Source organism: Pelecanus crispus, chromosome 5 (assembly GCF_030463565.1).
Source record: "Pelecanus crispus isolate bPelCri1 chromosome 5, bPelCri1.pri, whole genome shotgun sequence".
NCBI lineage: Eukaryota > Metazoa > Chordata > Aves > Pelecaniformes > Pelecanidae > Pelecanus > Pelecanus crispus.
Window position 1 is genome coordinate 23,240,949 of NC_134647.1, and position 16,395 is coordinate 23,257,343.

Genomic DNA, 16,395 nt, shown 5'->3' on the forward strand with positions numbered 1-16,395 from the left:
TGGTGGTGAAAGGAAAACCAAATACCTTTAAGATAATAAATGAGGTACCATACTGTGGCGTAGATCAAGCCACATTTGTGATTTATGGCAGCTCAGGTTTCTGTATGTGGATGAGACAAAAGTGAATGAAAAAAGTGAAAAAGTGAATGACTTTTCATAACTTCTGTGAATGTCATTTGCAAAAGTGAGTGACAAAAGTGAAAACTACCCATTTGTGCATTAATTAACAGAAAGTTGTCAGTCATCACTGAGCTCTTTCTGTCAGGCACTTCCCGCCCCAGGGATGGATAGGCTGTATATACAAACTGCAAATCATCTGGCTAGTACTGTCCTTGTTTACCGTTTCTTAATAAAGTGTGTCATCTCAAATGTGTAAGAGCAAAGGAGAAGCTCTTAATCTTTAGGAGAAGCTCTTAATTTTTAGTCTTGTGAAGATGCTAGCCATTCTTGTGAAGATGCCATCTTAAGGACAAGTCCAGCTTTTGTTTGTTTGTTTGTTTGTTTTTTGGTGTCCTAAATTCAAATCCTTGCTTTGTGGTTTCCATCCGTTTCCTTCTTCTGTTGAAGGTGATACTTTAATGGTCCTCAAAGAAGAAAGGCCTTTGTTGTAGAAAGTAGCAGGCTGCTTCTGGAAAATACGGCATAGAAAATATAGTGAAGACATGAATAAATTTAGAAAACAATTTTCATATTCAAACAAAGCTGAATCCATTTCCAAATCTTTGTGTTGAAAAATTACTGGTAAAATCTAGTTGATTTTTCCGGTAAAATTTACTCTTGTATGATGTGTTTTTAGACTCTTTATTCCTTGTTAGCTTCTTTTTTGACATGGGTAAGTAACTCTTTGATGTTGTTAAATGTCCTTTCTAAAAATAGATTGGGAGCAGAAAAGTACTCAGTGGCTCTTGAGTCAGACTCATGTTAAGTCAGTGGGAAATCATTCTGTCTGCTCTAATGGGGTTTGGCTCAACCTCATGTCATTGTGCGTTAGCCAGGCCTCAACTACTGCCATACAGGAATTCTCCAAAGAAGAAATGTTTTCTTTTATTTTTAAATGAAACAATTTGCACAATTTTTGCATGGTGTTTCTATCATTCTTTGGTAAGTAAATCTTAAATACTAATCCTGCAAACTCTTATGCTTTTGGAAGTTGTTTTTATTAATGTCAAAAGACATTTAAAAAGTCATTATCTGAATGAGGACTGAAGAATCAGGCCAGCTTCTGACTATTTCACAGAAAGGAGAAGGAGCTGTTTTAGTTCGATATTTTCAATTAGGCTGTTTAGAAATTGGGAGGTATGTCTTGATAAAGAAAAAGTCAGTGTTGTTCTAATTCTTCAATGGAAGATTCTTCTAACATGTATGGAAAGGAACTGAGATGTTAGATATGTGAACTTTGAGAAGGGAAAAAAAATTGGCACCTTTATAATTCGCTGGACTTGGAAACAAAATGGGTTTGAATGTAGTAGTTGGCATTTCAGAACACCAATTCCGCACCACCTTTAATGTAAAAGTATATGCTCTCTGAAAAATGGAAAAAGTAATGATTTTCTTAGTATATGTTAACTCTGCTGAGCTGTGCTTGGCTAACATTTTTCTCATCTGTTTTATAGGTTTTGTAAAAGACACCGGATTAAGTCAAATTCAAATGTTCCATGTGTCCCGAAAGACTTGTTGATGATGTCAGAATTAGTTCTTCCACAGTTCATCTTTAGTCTTATTCAGCACTTAAGAGAGGGGTATAATGAGCCTGGTATGTTTTAAATTTGCATGTGTCTAGTATATCTTACCATGCTGTTATCTCTTGCTTTGCAGTCTGTGAAGACACAGTACATGAATACATGAATGCTATCTATAGTTTATATCAGTGAATTTTGTGCCTCTTTTCCTAACAAAGTTACTGCCTGGCTAGGAGATTTGATTTTGTTCTCTGCTGAAGAGCTTCTTATATGTGTTTTAAGGGTTACCTAGCATTGTGCTCAGCTCATCCAGAAAATGAAGCTGGGATTAATTTGAAACTTGTACATGTGAATTTCATAGCATTATGAGTATATAAATTAATTTCTTTTGTGGTGCTCATAGCTGTTCTGCCTTGTGAAGGTCTTGGCCAAATTACATTACATTTATACCAAAAGTTCTTGTTATGTGGTTTTCAGCTCCTGATCTGCCATCAGAGAAAGACCTTCATAAAATCCTCCAGGTTTTGGAGCCTCATGTTTCCTTTCTTGAAGACTTAACCAAAATGGGAGGAGCGATGCGATCAGTTCTTACCCAGGTTTTGACTAGCCAACAGTTCTACAAAGATCTTAGCTCTGGTATGTTTGTGTTATTTCTAATAATTACATTTTCAAATTATTGACGAATTTAAGGGCATACGTTTTGTTTATCACTTCGGTTTCTGTATATTTTTATTTGACTTCTCAAAACCCAGAAAAATGCATGTTTTTAAGGATATTTTTTTTGTTGTTGGTAGAAGGGGGGTGGGCTTCAGGAGTGACTAGAAACATTTGTTATTAAGACCTGTAAGAGCAAACCTCTTACCTTCTGTGTCCCAGATAACTGTATAAAGATATATCACTTCAAAAGAGTTTTTATAATAAATCTGTTCTCTTTAAAGTGAAGTGAACACGGCAGCTTAGTACTTCCAGATAAGGCATATCAAGCTTATTCAAAGTAGAACATGTCTAACTTATTTTGGGATCTGCTCTCACAGAGGTTACTGGAGAAGACCTGAATGGCAAAAGGCCATTGTCTGTCCTGCACTTCTGTGCAAAGCCTTTTTTCTTTTTTTTTTTTCCTAAAAACATCCCACCCCCAAATATTTATTCCATCCTGTACCAAATCACAATAAATCTGAAAATGTTGGGCAGTCACTATTAATCCCAAAACACCTAGTGTAAATTAACTTAATCTTATTTTCTTGTGATTAGAAGGTGTCTTTTTTGAGTCCTTTGCATACTTCCTTTGCATAGGTGTGGAACAAATAGTAATTACTGTAGATATAAGGTGCCATAACTGGCTTGGGCAGTAGCTAGTTGAAGAACAAGCAATCTCCAAATCTTTATTCAAAAGGAGAAACACTTAAGAAAGCTGCCTCAGGGACAGTTGTCTTTATTCTGTTTCCTTCCTCTTTTTGTCTCCTGTTTAATAATATTTGAATGGGAGAAATTTAATGACTTCTCTTTTCCTATATGTGATGGATTTCCTGAGATAGAAAAGTGAAGAAGGAATGGGAAGTAAGGCATTCTTATCTGGACTCTTGGAGTGGAGAATATGTGTGTCTTGAGTAGGTACAGTTTCTGGGTAGGGAAGGCAAAAAAAGGGATTTTAGAGCAAAACCTGCCTTTCTGACTTTGAATGCAAAAGATGCACAGCTAAAAAGATGCTGTCATCTTTTTCATGTTTTCTTTTCCTTAAACACTTGACACAATTTGCTCTTCTACAGTTTATTTTTTCCTTATATAACAAATGTGTTGGGTTTTTTTAGTCCATTTCTTTGTGGAAAATTTCATATCCCGAGTATGCAGTGCGACTTTGCTTCATCAAACAGTTGAAATGATGATATCTTTATGAATAGTTTCTGTTAATTGCAGTTGTCAAAAATTGAACTTCGCAAGAAAAATTCCAAATATTAGAAATTATATATGGTGTATTACCATTACTGGTTTTTTGTTGGTTTATTTTTTCCTATTGGAAGTCGTAGGTCCCTGTCTTTTCTGTCCAAAACCAACTGTTTTGAAATATCAAAACAAATCCTTTTTTTGCTGTAGTGTTAATGGTGGCAGTGCTGGTAAAATAGAAATGAAGTACACCATTTAGAAGAAGAAACTGGGTTGGAGGGGAAAAACTGAGAAGGTTTCTGGTCTTTTGGATTTTAGTTCATCAGTTGGTAAAACTTTTTAGATTCTACATCTCATAATTGTACAGTGTATTAGAACATTGTGGACCATCTTTTAGATTGCTTGTATAGAATATGAAGTATATGAACCAAGTAGCTGCTGTTGTACTTTAATGCTGTTTTACGTATGTATTCAAGGTGTTGGAGAGAATGCATGTGCAAAGAAAAGTCATGAAAAGTACCTCATTGCTTTGAAAGGCTCTGGACTGGCATTTCCTGAGGATAAAATTGCATGTGGTATGCAGGAACAAGGAGCTGGAACTAGCACATTAGCAGTTCAAGGTTTGTGTAGAAAAATATTTTAAGCGAAGACTTGATTATTGCTGGGTTTTATATAAACTGTTCTATTAGTTTATATTTTTAAAAAAATCAAATCGTAGTGAAACTGAAGGAACTACCTGTTATTTAGTACACCACCAAATTACAGGACACTCATTTTAATTCTATCAACAAAGCTAAACGTGTTAACTTTTTGTTGCTAATATACTAAGCATCATTTCCCAGTCATAGCATTAGTGGAATTTGAGTAGGCAAGATGAAATTGCTCGTAGTGGAATTTTGTCACTGCAACTAAGTAAGCCACCTATTCTTACAAAAGTGCTGTGGATTTTTTTTGATCACTGAAGGCCATCAGAGTTTTTTGCAATTTCTGAAAGAACGCGTCTCCCTTAACTCAGTACATTGAAGTTCTGCAATGGAACATAGTTGCAAATCCCTAATTTTGTATCGCTTGGAAATCTTACTCCAACTTCTCAGTCCACTGCTGTGTATCTTTTAAAGAAAGTTAATGTAGTGTTTCATTCCATACTGGCACATTAAATATCGTAAAATACTCTCTTTTCAGTATAAGACTTATGAAAGGAATCTCTGAATTTTTTTATTTCAAAAGGTTTAGCAGGTGCTACGGCAACATCAGGACAAGGGGATTCTTCAGATGAGGTGAGACTGTTTTTAAAGACTATAATGAACTGCAGCAGAATATTAAATGGAGAGTATGCTTGCAACCACATCCCACAAACCTTAATCCTTCTATCTACCACATATTCTCTCCATTAAAAATAATGGAGATACGAAGGAATAGATCTTATGCCTTTGATTTACTAAGGACCTCTTGAACAATCCTTATTTTTGCTAATACTGTTTCAGTTTAATTTATGTATTTAATGTAGAAGAAACTTGTGTAGGTAGTTCAAAAGTCACTATCAAGTAAATTGGGCTTGATTAAAACAAAATTAAAGCATGTGATGCTGTGAGTAGTGTTAGCAGTTTTTGGCACTGGAGAATCCAGCTGAACTGGTGATAGCAGCAGTGAGAATTTCTCTGTAGATAAATTCACATGACTTGACCTTACTTACCAAACACATTGAGTGGGAGTAAAAAGGAGGGAATCTCCTTTTAGATTGAGCTGTAATGGAGGAAAGTTAAATTCTGGTAGAGTTACTTTATCAATTTATTCTCTTCCCCCCCCCCTATTATTTAAAACCTAATTTCAAGTAGTAAGCCTTAGTAGCCATTCTGGTAGGGTAGTATAAAAAACTTTAAATAATGTGAAGTATAGTTTTTATTACAATTTTTGCTTACATTGAATTCTATGTGAGCAAGTACTCAAGTGAAAACAATTGTTCGTGTGTGTCTAAAACAGTTGTATGACATGTTTGCCTCTGTCACGAGCACAACAGCATCTGTTACACTTTCAGCAGTGCTATTTATAATTTGGCATTTTTCAAAGTATTGCTTGTTGTTTTTTCACCATCGCTTGATAAACAAACAGGAGAAAAAAAAAAACTGTGAAAGACTGCTGACATTATCACTTTTAAGGCCCATGAAAGAAGGCAATTCAAGGTAATGTTAATAACCTCAAGTAGTATTTTCAAACAAACTTAAAATGGCTCAGCATGCTTCTTTGTTTTACCCCCGTAAGTGATGAGGAGAGGGGAATAAACTGAGGTTGTTAAGAGTCTGAAGAGAGATTGGATATCGCTGACTTTTCTTTGGGGAAAGAAGTCCAAGAGGGAGGTAGAGACCTGTATTTTAGGGAGAAGGAATTTTTTGTCAGGAAAAGACCATGTTTTCAAGAAAAAGATATTTTATGAGTAAGAAAGGGAGGAATTATAGCAACTGTATTATAGCTTGCTAGTTAAAGGTGTCTTATTTTCTAGAGAGATTTTTCTTTCTGATCTCCAGAATATAAAAATACATTTAGGTATTTTATTATGTTACTGCAGATGTGGTTTTTCTAAGTTGAATTTCTGCATATACTTATATACCTAGAATCAATTTTAAGATGTTAATTACATTATTAAGATACATTGTAAAAGAGCACAAGACCCTATTTTGAAATCTGTATTTAGAAAATTTTAAAAAAGAATGAGGAAGTAACATGCAGATAAAACAATAAGCACTCAAAATTTAAATGTTTTTTAGCATGTATTTTCACTTCTGAATTTCCCTTTCATATCTTTAATAAAATCACATTGTTACAGTATGGGATGCAATTAAAAATAATGTCAAAAATTTCTTTTTTTTTTTTCTTAAACAAAAAAAAACATCAGTTAGTAGCATCTCCGAATAAAGTTAATTTTTTATTTTATAATCTTTTTCTTAATCATGGTCTGCTTGACAAATATGAATTGCTGAAAAGAAAGTCCAGTCCTTTCATCCAAAAGCCAAAACGGAACTCTGTAGGTGGAAGGCTGAAATGGTTGTTAGAAAAATTATGTTACTAGAGAAATGCTTCCTAGAGAAATGAGGGAAAAGTTACCTTGTTTTATGACTTCTCTTCCTCTCCCCTGTCCTCCCCCTGTAAGTTACAAAGCATTTACAGCTTGCTTTATGCCTTATTATACGCTCTTATAGCACAGTTAAACTATGTTCTAATTAAGAAAGGTGGCAAGAGTACTCTTTTAACTGGATTTTCTTCCTCTGGTATTTAAGATTAATCTAGAAAGGTTACTGTTCTTACCAAGTAAGTCTTGAAGGTGGTATTGTTTCACAGATGAAAGGCTAGATTACAAAATTTACAAAATAGGCTACAAATTAGAGCAGTGTTTCTGCAGGGCACTAAAGAGCTTGAAAGGTTTTGCATAGTTCAGTGTTTAGTTTCACTTCTACAATAGATGGTTCTAAGCTAAAAATGAATCTGAAGGATGGATGTATCCTGAGATACGTGTTGTGGGTTGTTTTGTTAGATTTTGTAAAGTGGTGGTGATAATGCCTTTGACTTGCATTGCATTTTGGAACCTTTGCTGTTTTGTTTGCAGAGTGCCTTGAAAGCTTCAGATGACAAGTGCCTGCATAAAGTGTTTCTATTATTCTGTAGGGAACAAACAATTAGAATTCGGCAATTAGAATTGTCCTGTTAAAGGTGTCAAAAATATTTTATTCTTGCATCAAAACTTTATATTGATTAGAAAATGTCTAGCTAATTGTCTGCGTTGCCAACTTCAATAGCCAATGTGTTGGCTGATATTTTTTTTAGGAAACAAAAAACCGCAAACCCTACAGATGAATAAAGGTGAAACCTTGGATGTGCAAGAGTTAGAAATTTTGTAGTGTTAAACATTTTTGTAGCAATCCGTTTCAGAAATCAAAGCAAGTAACTTTACAAAATTAATTAAATAGATGAAGATGTCTGAACTTGCAGATGATAATGTTGCCTGTAGGGGAAAAAAGGCAATTTAAAAAATTGTGTTTTTTCTGATGAGTTGCATGGAGTCCATGGTTCCTGTAAACAGTAAAAGCATTTTTCTGGTAAGAGAGTATATTTAGGGCTTTTCTGTTTTAGCTTGATAGTTAAACCAGAATTTTGAGAGCATACCATCTCTTGGCAATAAAATTCTAAATATACGATTATCAATTTTTTAAACTCTTCCCCTACCCCAGGAGGACCAGGATGGTAGCCAAGGTGTGGGCAAGCGCAAGAGGGTGAAACTAAGCAGCACCACCAAAGGTATTTATAAAGTACTGATCTCAGTTTTTGATTTATGTCTATCTTAAAAATTATCTAGGGATATTCATTCACTTCCCAAGCACTGTATAGTGCTGCATGTGACAGGTATTAAACATAGCAAAGTTTTAAAAAAGAGTGGCAAGTGATATTGTGGTATTGGCAGCTTTGATTTCTCTTGAGTGAGTGCCACTGTCTGGGACTCTGTTTGACCAGTCATTTTGTCACCTTCATGTCGTAAGTTGACCTCTAAAAATTCATTCCATTTTCACTGTATGGCTGGCAAGGTTGCAATACAGCTTAGCAAACAAAGTTTTTGATGTACCTGTTCTTAACAAATTTTTTTCATTATACCACTGTACAGTATGATTGTGTTCTTAGCCAGGCAAGAATGGTTCTCTCTGGTTCTGGTTGGTCTTTCTGAACTGTTCTAGTAATGTTTAAGAAAAGATACTTGAATGAAGTCTCCTTTGAAACCACTCCATTATTGTCCCAGCTTGAACTTAGTCCTCTGTGCAATTTCTAGTCCAACATGAGCAGCACTCACATTGAGATCAGTGCAAGTTTTAATTCAAGAATGAACGTAGGCCAGAGACAAGGTAGCCTTATCCTGTGCTTGTCCTTGACATGTTTTTGTGCTAAAAAGTGTTTAAACAATAATATTTAAACTGTTATTATTAAATAAAGAACACTTTTTTTGTTGTTGTTTTTTTAATATGAGTGTGAGGAGACTGACATAGGAAGCACAAAGAAATTGCAAGCCCTGAGAAAAGAACATTGGGGTGAAAACCTGTGCTGAAAGTTGGAATAAAATTTCTGGAAAGGCTTTGGAGTGAAGGTTTGGAACTTGAATTTGAAATGCAAGGGTTCATGAAGTCAGTAAAAAGGTATGAAGGTGTTGTGAGGAGTATGGGAAAGTAAGATTGATTGTTTCTAGTGGTTTCAGATTGAAGGAAAAAGACTGGGAAGCTGGAAAGGCAGAGAACTAAATGTTTTGGCAATGGTCTCATTAAGAGGTCATCTTAGAAATGGTGTTTGAAAGATTGTGGCAGAGAATAATAATGTGGAAGAGGTGGTAGTTTTGGAGAAATGCAGGAAACTTACAGACATCCGAGGAAAGCTCTCTAATTTTAGAGGGTGTTAGCTTGTCTAAAACATAAGTTAGAGTCAGGTAATGCAAGAAAAAAATGCTGGTTTTCTGATGTATGATTACTGATTATGGGAAATAGGCAGAGAGGAAGCTCAGGTTGAGATGCCAGATCTGAAAACCAGTATCAGCAGTGGCATTTCAGGAAAGGTGACACTTTAATTCAACATTTCATTTCCCCCCCAGGGATTGTAGTCTTCCCCCTCTGAGGCATCCCAACATGGACTGTGCTCATGATGTTGATAGCTCCTAATATCAGCCCCAGAGGAGGGAGTCTGCCAATGGGGGAAGGGTAAGTATCTGTTTTTATTAAATATTGAATAGTTTTCTGAAGTTTTCAGTATTCATATTTTATGTCCAATAGGGTATAAAATAAGAGTATGAAAAGAAAATTTTAGAAAACTGAGTATTGAATAAAAACAGATTTACCTTTTCCGTATAAGCAGACTCCCTGTCCCATCCTAGGTCTTTAGTGGTACTGTCTTCTTCATAGAGGGTTATTTATATACTGGAGATATCTTGGAATGCTAAGACTCATATTCCTGAGAGATGTTTATAACAGTCTATGTGGTCTTCTGTGGCACTAGGAAAAAATAAAAGGTTTCTTTAAAGAAAATACAGGTTTTATGCTGAGGTTCACTGATACAGGTATGGGACTGAGTATTGAGAGAATTTTTATTTTTACTCTGTCTTAAAAGGTGCATCCTGCATCCATCTGAAATACCTGATGCGTAAGACAATTTTAAACCCACAGGCACTATGGTTTTGGGGTTTTTTTATTTGTTGAAAGAAATTTAAAATAATGTGGTGCTTTTCAAAAGAGTGGGAACATTAGTCCCAGTGTTCTTGACAAATTTTCCAAGGTGGGTAAGAGCATTCTGCCTACTTAAATTCTGTAGCAGGTATAAGTGGATATATATTCTTCTGTCCCTGCCTGAAACTGCTGTATAAAGAATTTGATATGCACTGTTCAACTGTGATACCTGTCAGAGAAAGCTGCACATCAATGACAAATATGGTGTTGTGTCACTTGTCTTCATGCCCAGTGTTCTCAGTCAGAGCCATTTGGCATGTACCTAAACCTGTGCCGTCTGTTCTATGGACAGAGGACTTGAGTCTGCATGGCTACCAAGCTTTCATGGGCAGTAAAATCACATACGCAATTTCTTAACAAGAGACGGGGAAGAGAACATAAATGATCATCATATGTTTGCTGCAGTAGGTGATGTGTAATGCTTTACAAAATATTTTAATATTGAAATATCTTTCATGACTCTCTGAAGGTAATTTTTTATTTCAACGCTTGTAGAATATATTGAATAAAACATGTTCTTGTCTTTGTGTGGCTTGCTAAAGTCTTGAGGAGATCCCTAAAATTTAAATTATTAATTATTTCTCATGATCTTTTGCAATTCCTGAGATGTTTTGGGCTGATTGGTCACTTGGCTGGGGAACTCTGACCTGTGGCAATGGTGGAAAACGGAAGTAATTCCCGCTTAGGAAAAGCGCAGATGGCTATCCTGCTTAGGATAGGCACAAAGCTATCCAGCGCAGTTCCTAAAGCTGTCGTACTTCAGTGAAGAGGCGAGGCTTCAAGGCCAGAAGAAGTTCAGCCTAAGTGTTTCTTGAGTCTGTGCTGATGGGAGTGCTTCATGCAGTCCTACTGGAATATGGGATTTTGTGTGGGGAGGTATATCCTCAGGTCTAGTTGATTTCTAGGTATAAAGGAGCATTATTATTATTTTCTTTAGTCCTTGTATGTTACAAGAGTGAACAATGCCTGTTGTAGTTTTAAATCATAAATAACCGACTTCTTGAAGAAGGATGATAAAGTCTTTATATTATAGTAATTTTTTTTTAAATGGGGTTATTATGATTTATGCTCTGTCAAGTCATTGCTTCATGAACAGTTTATTGTAGCAGAGGTCAGTTTGTGCAGCTTTGCAATCACAAAACTGATCTGCTTGAAGATGCAGCTGACAGAATGGAAAGATGACTTGATTCCTACGTAGGTACCCTACAGCGATGTGCTGTCAGCATAAGTAAGGGGGCAGAGTGAGTGGTCAGGAGTTGAACAGGGAAAGATGAGACTGTCTCTTCTGCTACCATCGGGAGCTAGTGCCTGATTATCTGATTATGGTAATTTTTATATTAAAAAAAACCCAACCAACCAAACAGAAACTTTGTTGTTGGTCAATCAGTACATATATTGCTTTAAAAATAAGAATAACTGATACATTATTGCTTCTATTTAATTTGTTTAGAGCTATGTAAACAGAACGCAAGTGTTCTTAGGTGACAGAACTCATCAGTTAATCATAAATTGTATTTTGTTGTTTTGCTATTTTAACTTCCAGCTAAGTAGTAGTCCACACAAACAGTTTCCCTCGATTAAGAGGCTGTGTAAAAAATGTGCAAATTGCTGTGACTCATTACAATCAGTGGAGCTGTTACAATAAGGTGATACGATTCAATGCAATCAATGAAGACTGGACTCTGTGGTAGAATTGTACTGAAAACTTTCGTCCTTTTTATTGTTACAGACTCTGACACTGTGCAGTGTTGGCCATGTTCATTCTCCCAGTGTTTTTGGAAAAAAAACCCTATTTACAGAGCGCACTAAGATGTTCTTAAATTTCTGTTACTGAATTTTATATAAGACAGTGCAACTGCACTATCATTATCTTTAAATAATTACTACATTACACATCCCCTCCTCCAACCTTTTATGCAGATCAGTCTATCATGGATGTTTTGAAGCATAAATGTTTTCTAGAAGAATTATTATTTTGGACAATAAAATATGAGTTTCCACAGAAGATGGTGACTTTCTTACTCAACATGCTGCCAGATCAAGATTATAAGGTACTTGCCTTACTTCATTCAAACTTAAATGTCTTTTCTTATTCACATACTTAGTGTGTATTATGCGTTGCATGAGACCACATATGTTTATATTTGAATAAGAAGCAGTAAAATAATGCAGATCTTTTACCTTGTTTTGAGTATTTGGTTAGAAGGTCTAAAGTGTATAGTATTTGAAGAGAGATGCGGACAAAGCAAGATGGATAATTCTGGAGCAGCAGTATTAATTTTGTTCTCATGGTTTGCTTTTCTCCTTTTTGTCTGCTAGTGCATATTTGCACGTGTCAAATTTTGTTTTATTTTATTTTACTTTGTAAATTAGATTTTTATCAGTTAAAAGATGTAGATTGGCACTAAATGATTCTGTAGTGTGATATGACTGATAAATAATTGCGGTGACTTCATTCCTGTTGCAACTGTAGTAGGCAGTGGTTTCTCCATGTAGGCCATTACAGTGTGTGAGTGTTCTTGCTGCAGCTATGCCCTAGGTGATTTTGGCAGCCTTCCAGCTGCTTCCTTACAGAGTTTTGCAGTTGTCCATACCAAGCGTCTCCTGGCCTGGAGTCATGGAGACTGGATGTCATCTTCCTGTTTTAAATCTTGGTGTGCAGCCAGGTTTGGTTGTTTGCTCTCCATGTTCCAAGACCAAGTATACATAGCAATCAGGCTTAACATTTTGCTCTGATCATGTCATACCTTTGAACCATGCAAATATTTTGGACCTTCTCAATCCCTGCTGGGAGGCAAAGATCAAGAAATCCTGAAGTCCAGGCACGCAGATTTCTTCAAAAATGTCTGTTTATAATGGGACAGCCCTGTATTTGTGCCCCTTTAAAACCTTGCTGTTTCAAAGCAAAGGATATCAAGATAAGTTGCAAGGAAGAAAAAGATAAGATACGGGCTTTCAGCAAGACTCTGTCCATGTCAAGACAGCATTTTGATTTGGGATACCAGCATAGATTCATCATGATCTCAGATTCAGCTAATACATGAGGAGACATGAGGACTTCTTGACTGATGATCCCTTGCCATGAAGCTTGAATTCTTCTTGATATTTGGAGACCTGTGTGGACATCCAGTTCTCCTGATCCATTGCCAGCAAAACTCCTTCCTGTAAAAACACCCAACTGCTAGCAGCATGTGGAGGAGTCTGGTAAGTGTTGCCATGCTTACCTTTTTACCATACCATGTAGTAACAACAACTTTTAATGATCATGGGATCTTTTTTCCTTTGACAACAAGTCACAGTCTTCAGTGGCTTTCTTCACTCTGTACTCAGAATGGAGACCATGGTATATTTGGTTTCTCTACTGGCTGCCACCTTTATGTGTAAATAGTCCACCCTCCACCTAGCAATCCTGTATGTTCAGATGAAAGGATTATTTAAACATTCCTTTTTAATTTTTTTTGTTACCAATTTCATATTGTGTTTCACTAAACAGTTAATTCCTATGTACAAACTTTGTTACTAGCACAAATCCTAAGTATTTGAAATCTTTTAGAATCTGTGTTTTATTTTAGTTGCTGTGGTTGTCCAAAAGGTATTTTTCAGTAGTAAGGAAACTCAGAGCAGGAAATGTATCGCACAGCAATGCTAGGGAGGCAGCAACACTACTTTTTCCCAAGATACCTGTGCTTTGTTGCAAAACTGTGTCGATGATGCATGAATTTTAAACATGTCTGTGAGGCTTGTGGCTAACTTGCAAGGAGTAGCTCTGCCTTTTACATGTGTACAGAGAGAACATACCATTTCGCAATGAATTAAAAGAATGTTTTGTCTTTCAAGCTTCCATTTAGCTTTTATGAAGGAAAAGCTTGTTTGCTGTTTAATCATGTTGTATTCTCACAGTAGGAACACCTGTAGAGATGTAAACTTTTCCAAGTGATCTCTCAGCTTTCTGTTACTGTCTCCTATCCCATCTACACCACATGTACTGTCTTAATTTTTTCTGTCTCTGCTATTGTGCAATTTGTCTGATTCTTCATGAGCTGATTTAGCTCATTAAAACAGCAGAATTCTGCTAGGTTGGTTTTCTGATAAACTGAGTGAGCTAGCCAGACACAGAGCACAGAGCTGGCTATCTGTGCATGCTCTGAAATTGTTGGAATCTCTGACCTCCAGCGTGAATGTAGTAGAGCTGACTGAATCCACCATGCCCTATGCAGCAGTCAGTGAGCCACCAGCAATCTCTGTTGCAGTTTTATTTTTAAATAGGAAAACAAACTTCTCCTTTAAGATTGCCAGTATCGAAAAGAGGTGTTGAAAGTGGTGGGCTAAAACCCTATCTCTTCCCTCGCTCCCTGCTTTTGCATATGAGAGAAACAGTACAACAAACAGTGTGGTTTTTGCCTTACAGGATTTGTGCCTGAGGCATCCCTTCCAGCACTCTCTGACATTTGAAGCTTGGAAGACTTACAAGCGAAGAAAACAGAAGAGAAATTTACTGGAGCTTCCAAGAAAGTAGAGGTGTTATGGTGTGGACAAGGTTTCTGGAAGAGGAAGAGCAAAGGGCCAGAGGAATAGGACTGACCTTCATGAGACCAAGGAAAAGGCAAAGAAGGGGTTGGCAATAAAAAGGAAGCTGATGGAAGAGTGTAAATCATCCAAGAGCAGAGCCTTGCTGAAATCTGGAATACTGGAAGTAGAGAAATGCAAAAGCATCTGGCACAGATAATGAATCAACAAACATAACTAACAGAAATGCTGTGCCTCATCAGGCATCTCCCATAGTGAACATTGAGGCAGTTATTGCAGCAATAGGACTTCACTAACCCCTGGATATGCTGTTCCACAAATTCTGTAGAACAGTTTTTCTATTGGAAACTGAATTTTAGCACAGCTTTCACCTGGCAGAACGATCTTTTTCTTTGCATTGAAAACATAAACATAGGAGATGCAAGTTCTAACTGAAACATGGGGTTGATGTTAGGCTCCTAAAAGTTTTGGGATTGTTGAGTGGCCATGAAGAGGAAAGGCTGGATGAAAAAATTTAAGTTTATTTTTACATAGGCTAGAAATCTAGAAGCTGCACAAGATCATCGAGAGTAAGTCAGTGAAGGTAATTAAATATACAGAAAACATGTCTGTCTTAGGAAGCCACTTCTTGCAAATGGCTAGAAGCTGAGTAATTATTTGGAAAGATGTGTTATGTCGATATCTGCATTCTTGCTCCGTTCTGTATTTTTCCTTAGTTGTGTATATAGCTTTAGCCACTCAGAGACAGGATACTGAGCTAGATGGGAGACCTTATGGCTCTCTACAGCTACCTGAAAGGAGGTTGTAGTGAGGTGGGTGTTGGTCTCTTCTCCCAAGTAGCTAGCGATAGGACAAGAGGAAATGGGCTCAAGCTGCACCAGGGGAGGTTTAGATTGGATATTAGGAGAAATTTCTTCACAGAGAGGGTAGTCAAGCATTGGAACAGGCTGCCCAGAGAGGTGGTGGAGTCACCATCCCTGGAAGCGTTCAAAAAACAGGTAGACATGGCACTCTGGGACATGGTTTAGTCTAGTCTACCCTTGATTGGTTTAGTGTGGACTTGGTAATGTAGGTTAATGGTTGGACTGGATGATCTTAAAGGTCTTTTCCAGCCTAAACGATTCTATGATTCTATGGACTGATTTGACCTACTATGGCTGTTTTTGTATATGGACTGCAGTTTACCACAGTATTTCAGCATTTTAACTTCTGGAAATGAGTTTCGTTTCTTCCTTTCAAAATTGAAAAGGTTGTATTTGTTTGTTTAACTTCCAAGTGAATGTAGGAGTAAAGCTGATGACTTTTCTTTATTTAAGTGTATTCTAGAATCTCTATCATTACACTATATTGGCAGAGAATCTACAGTACTTTCAGAACTTCAACTGCCTCACCAATATACAATAAAGTTTTGATGGTGCTGATTTGAAATAAATAAATAAGAAATCCAAAATTTGTCCTTAGAGGAGGACCATGTTTTTGCAATCAACTTGAATTGAGAATGCTGTGTAAAACAACTAAAACATAGTTCCTACATCACAGAACCTGAGAATCCTATTCAAACAATACAATATGAAGAAGTGTAATATGTAAATGAAGTATACTTTTTTTACTAGCAGCATTAATATACTTCTTAAAATATCAGGTGCATCATTTGTGTCTGAGGCTTAACATTAATAGTGTAAACATCTTGATATTTGTTATAAGTGACATTGCCAGCGACTAAAGTTGTATCAAGCTTTAATTTAAAGCAAATTACGTGATAGGTTGTTCTGCCTTGGAATACCAGAGTAATGTGTATTAACTCTGTGCAAGTATTGCAGATATGTGGTTCCAAAAAGGCTTTAGCTGAAAACAGTTACCATTGTGCTGGCTGCTGTACGTAGAAGACACTTGCAATTATTATACAGGTTTCCATCATTATGAACCAGCTAAAGGAAGGCAAGTTAAGAAGTGGTGTAGTGTTCCCTGCAGTGACATCCCCGTCCCCACCCTGGTCCATTTTTTTGCATGAGCAACTTTATTTTTGAGGATATTTGCTGGAAGAAGCAGTCTTTGTGCCCAAC

General features: G+C 36.5%; 1 protein-coding gene across 1 annotated transcript in view; it reads left to right on the forward strand.

The window, feature by feature from the left end:
* UBR3 (ubiquitin protein ligase E3 component n-recognin 3) overlaps positions 1–16,395 on the forward strand; it is a 117,113-nt gene that overhangs the window by 12,825 nt on the left and 87,893 nt on the right. The window contains exons 2-7 of the mRNA XM_075710034.1: positions 1,614–1,753; positions 2,157–2,315; positions 4,037–4,180; positions 4,788–4,837; positions 7,781–7,847; positions 11,726–11,856. Of these exons, the coding sequence (XP_075566149.1) occupies positions 1,614–1,753; positions 2,157–2,315; positions 4,037–4,180; positions 4,788–4,837; positions 7,781–7,847; positions 11,726–11,856 (691 nt within the window). The remainder of the gene's footprint in view (positions 1–1,613; positions 1,754–2,156; positions 2,316–4,036; positions 4,181–4,787; positions 4,838–7,780; positions 7,848–11,725; positions 11,857–16,395) is intronic.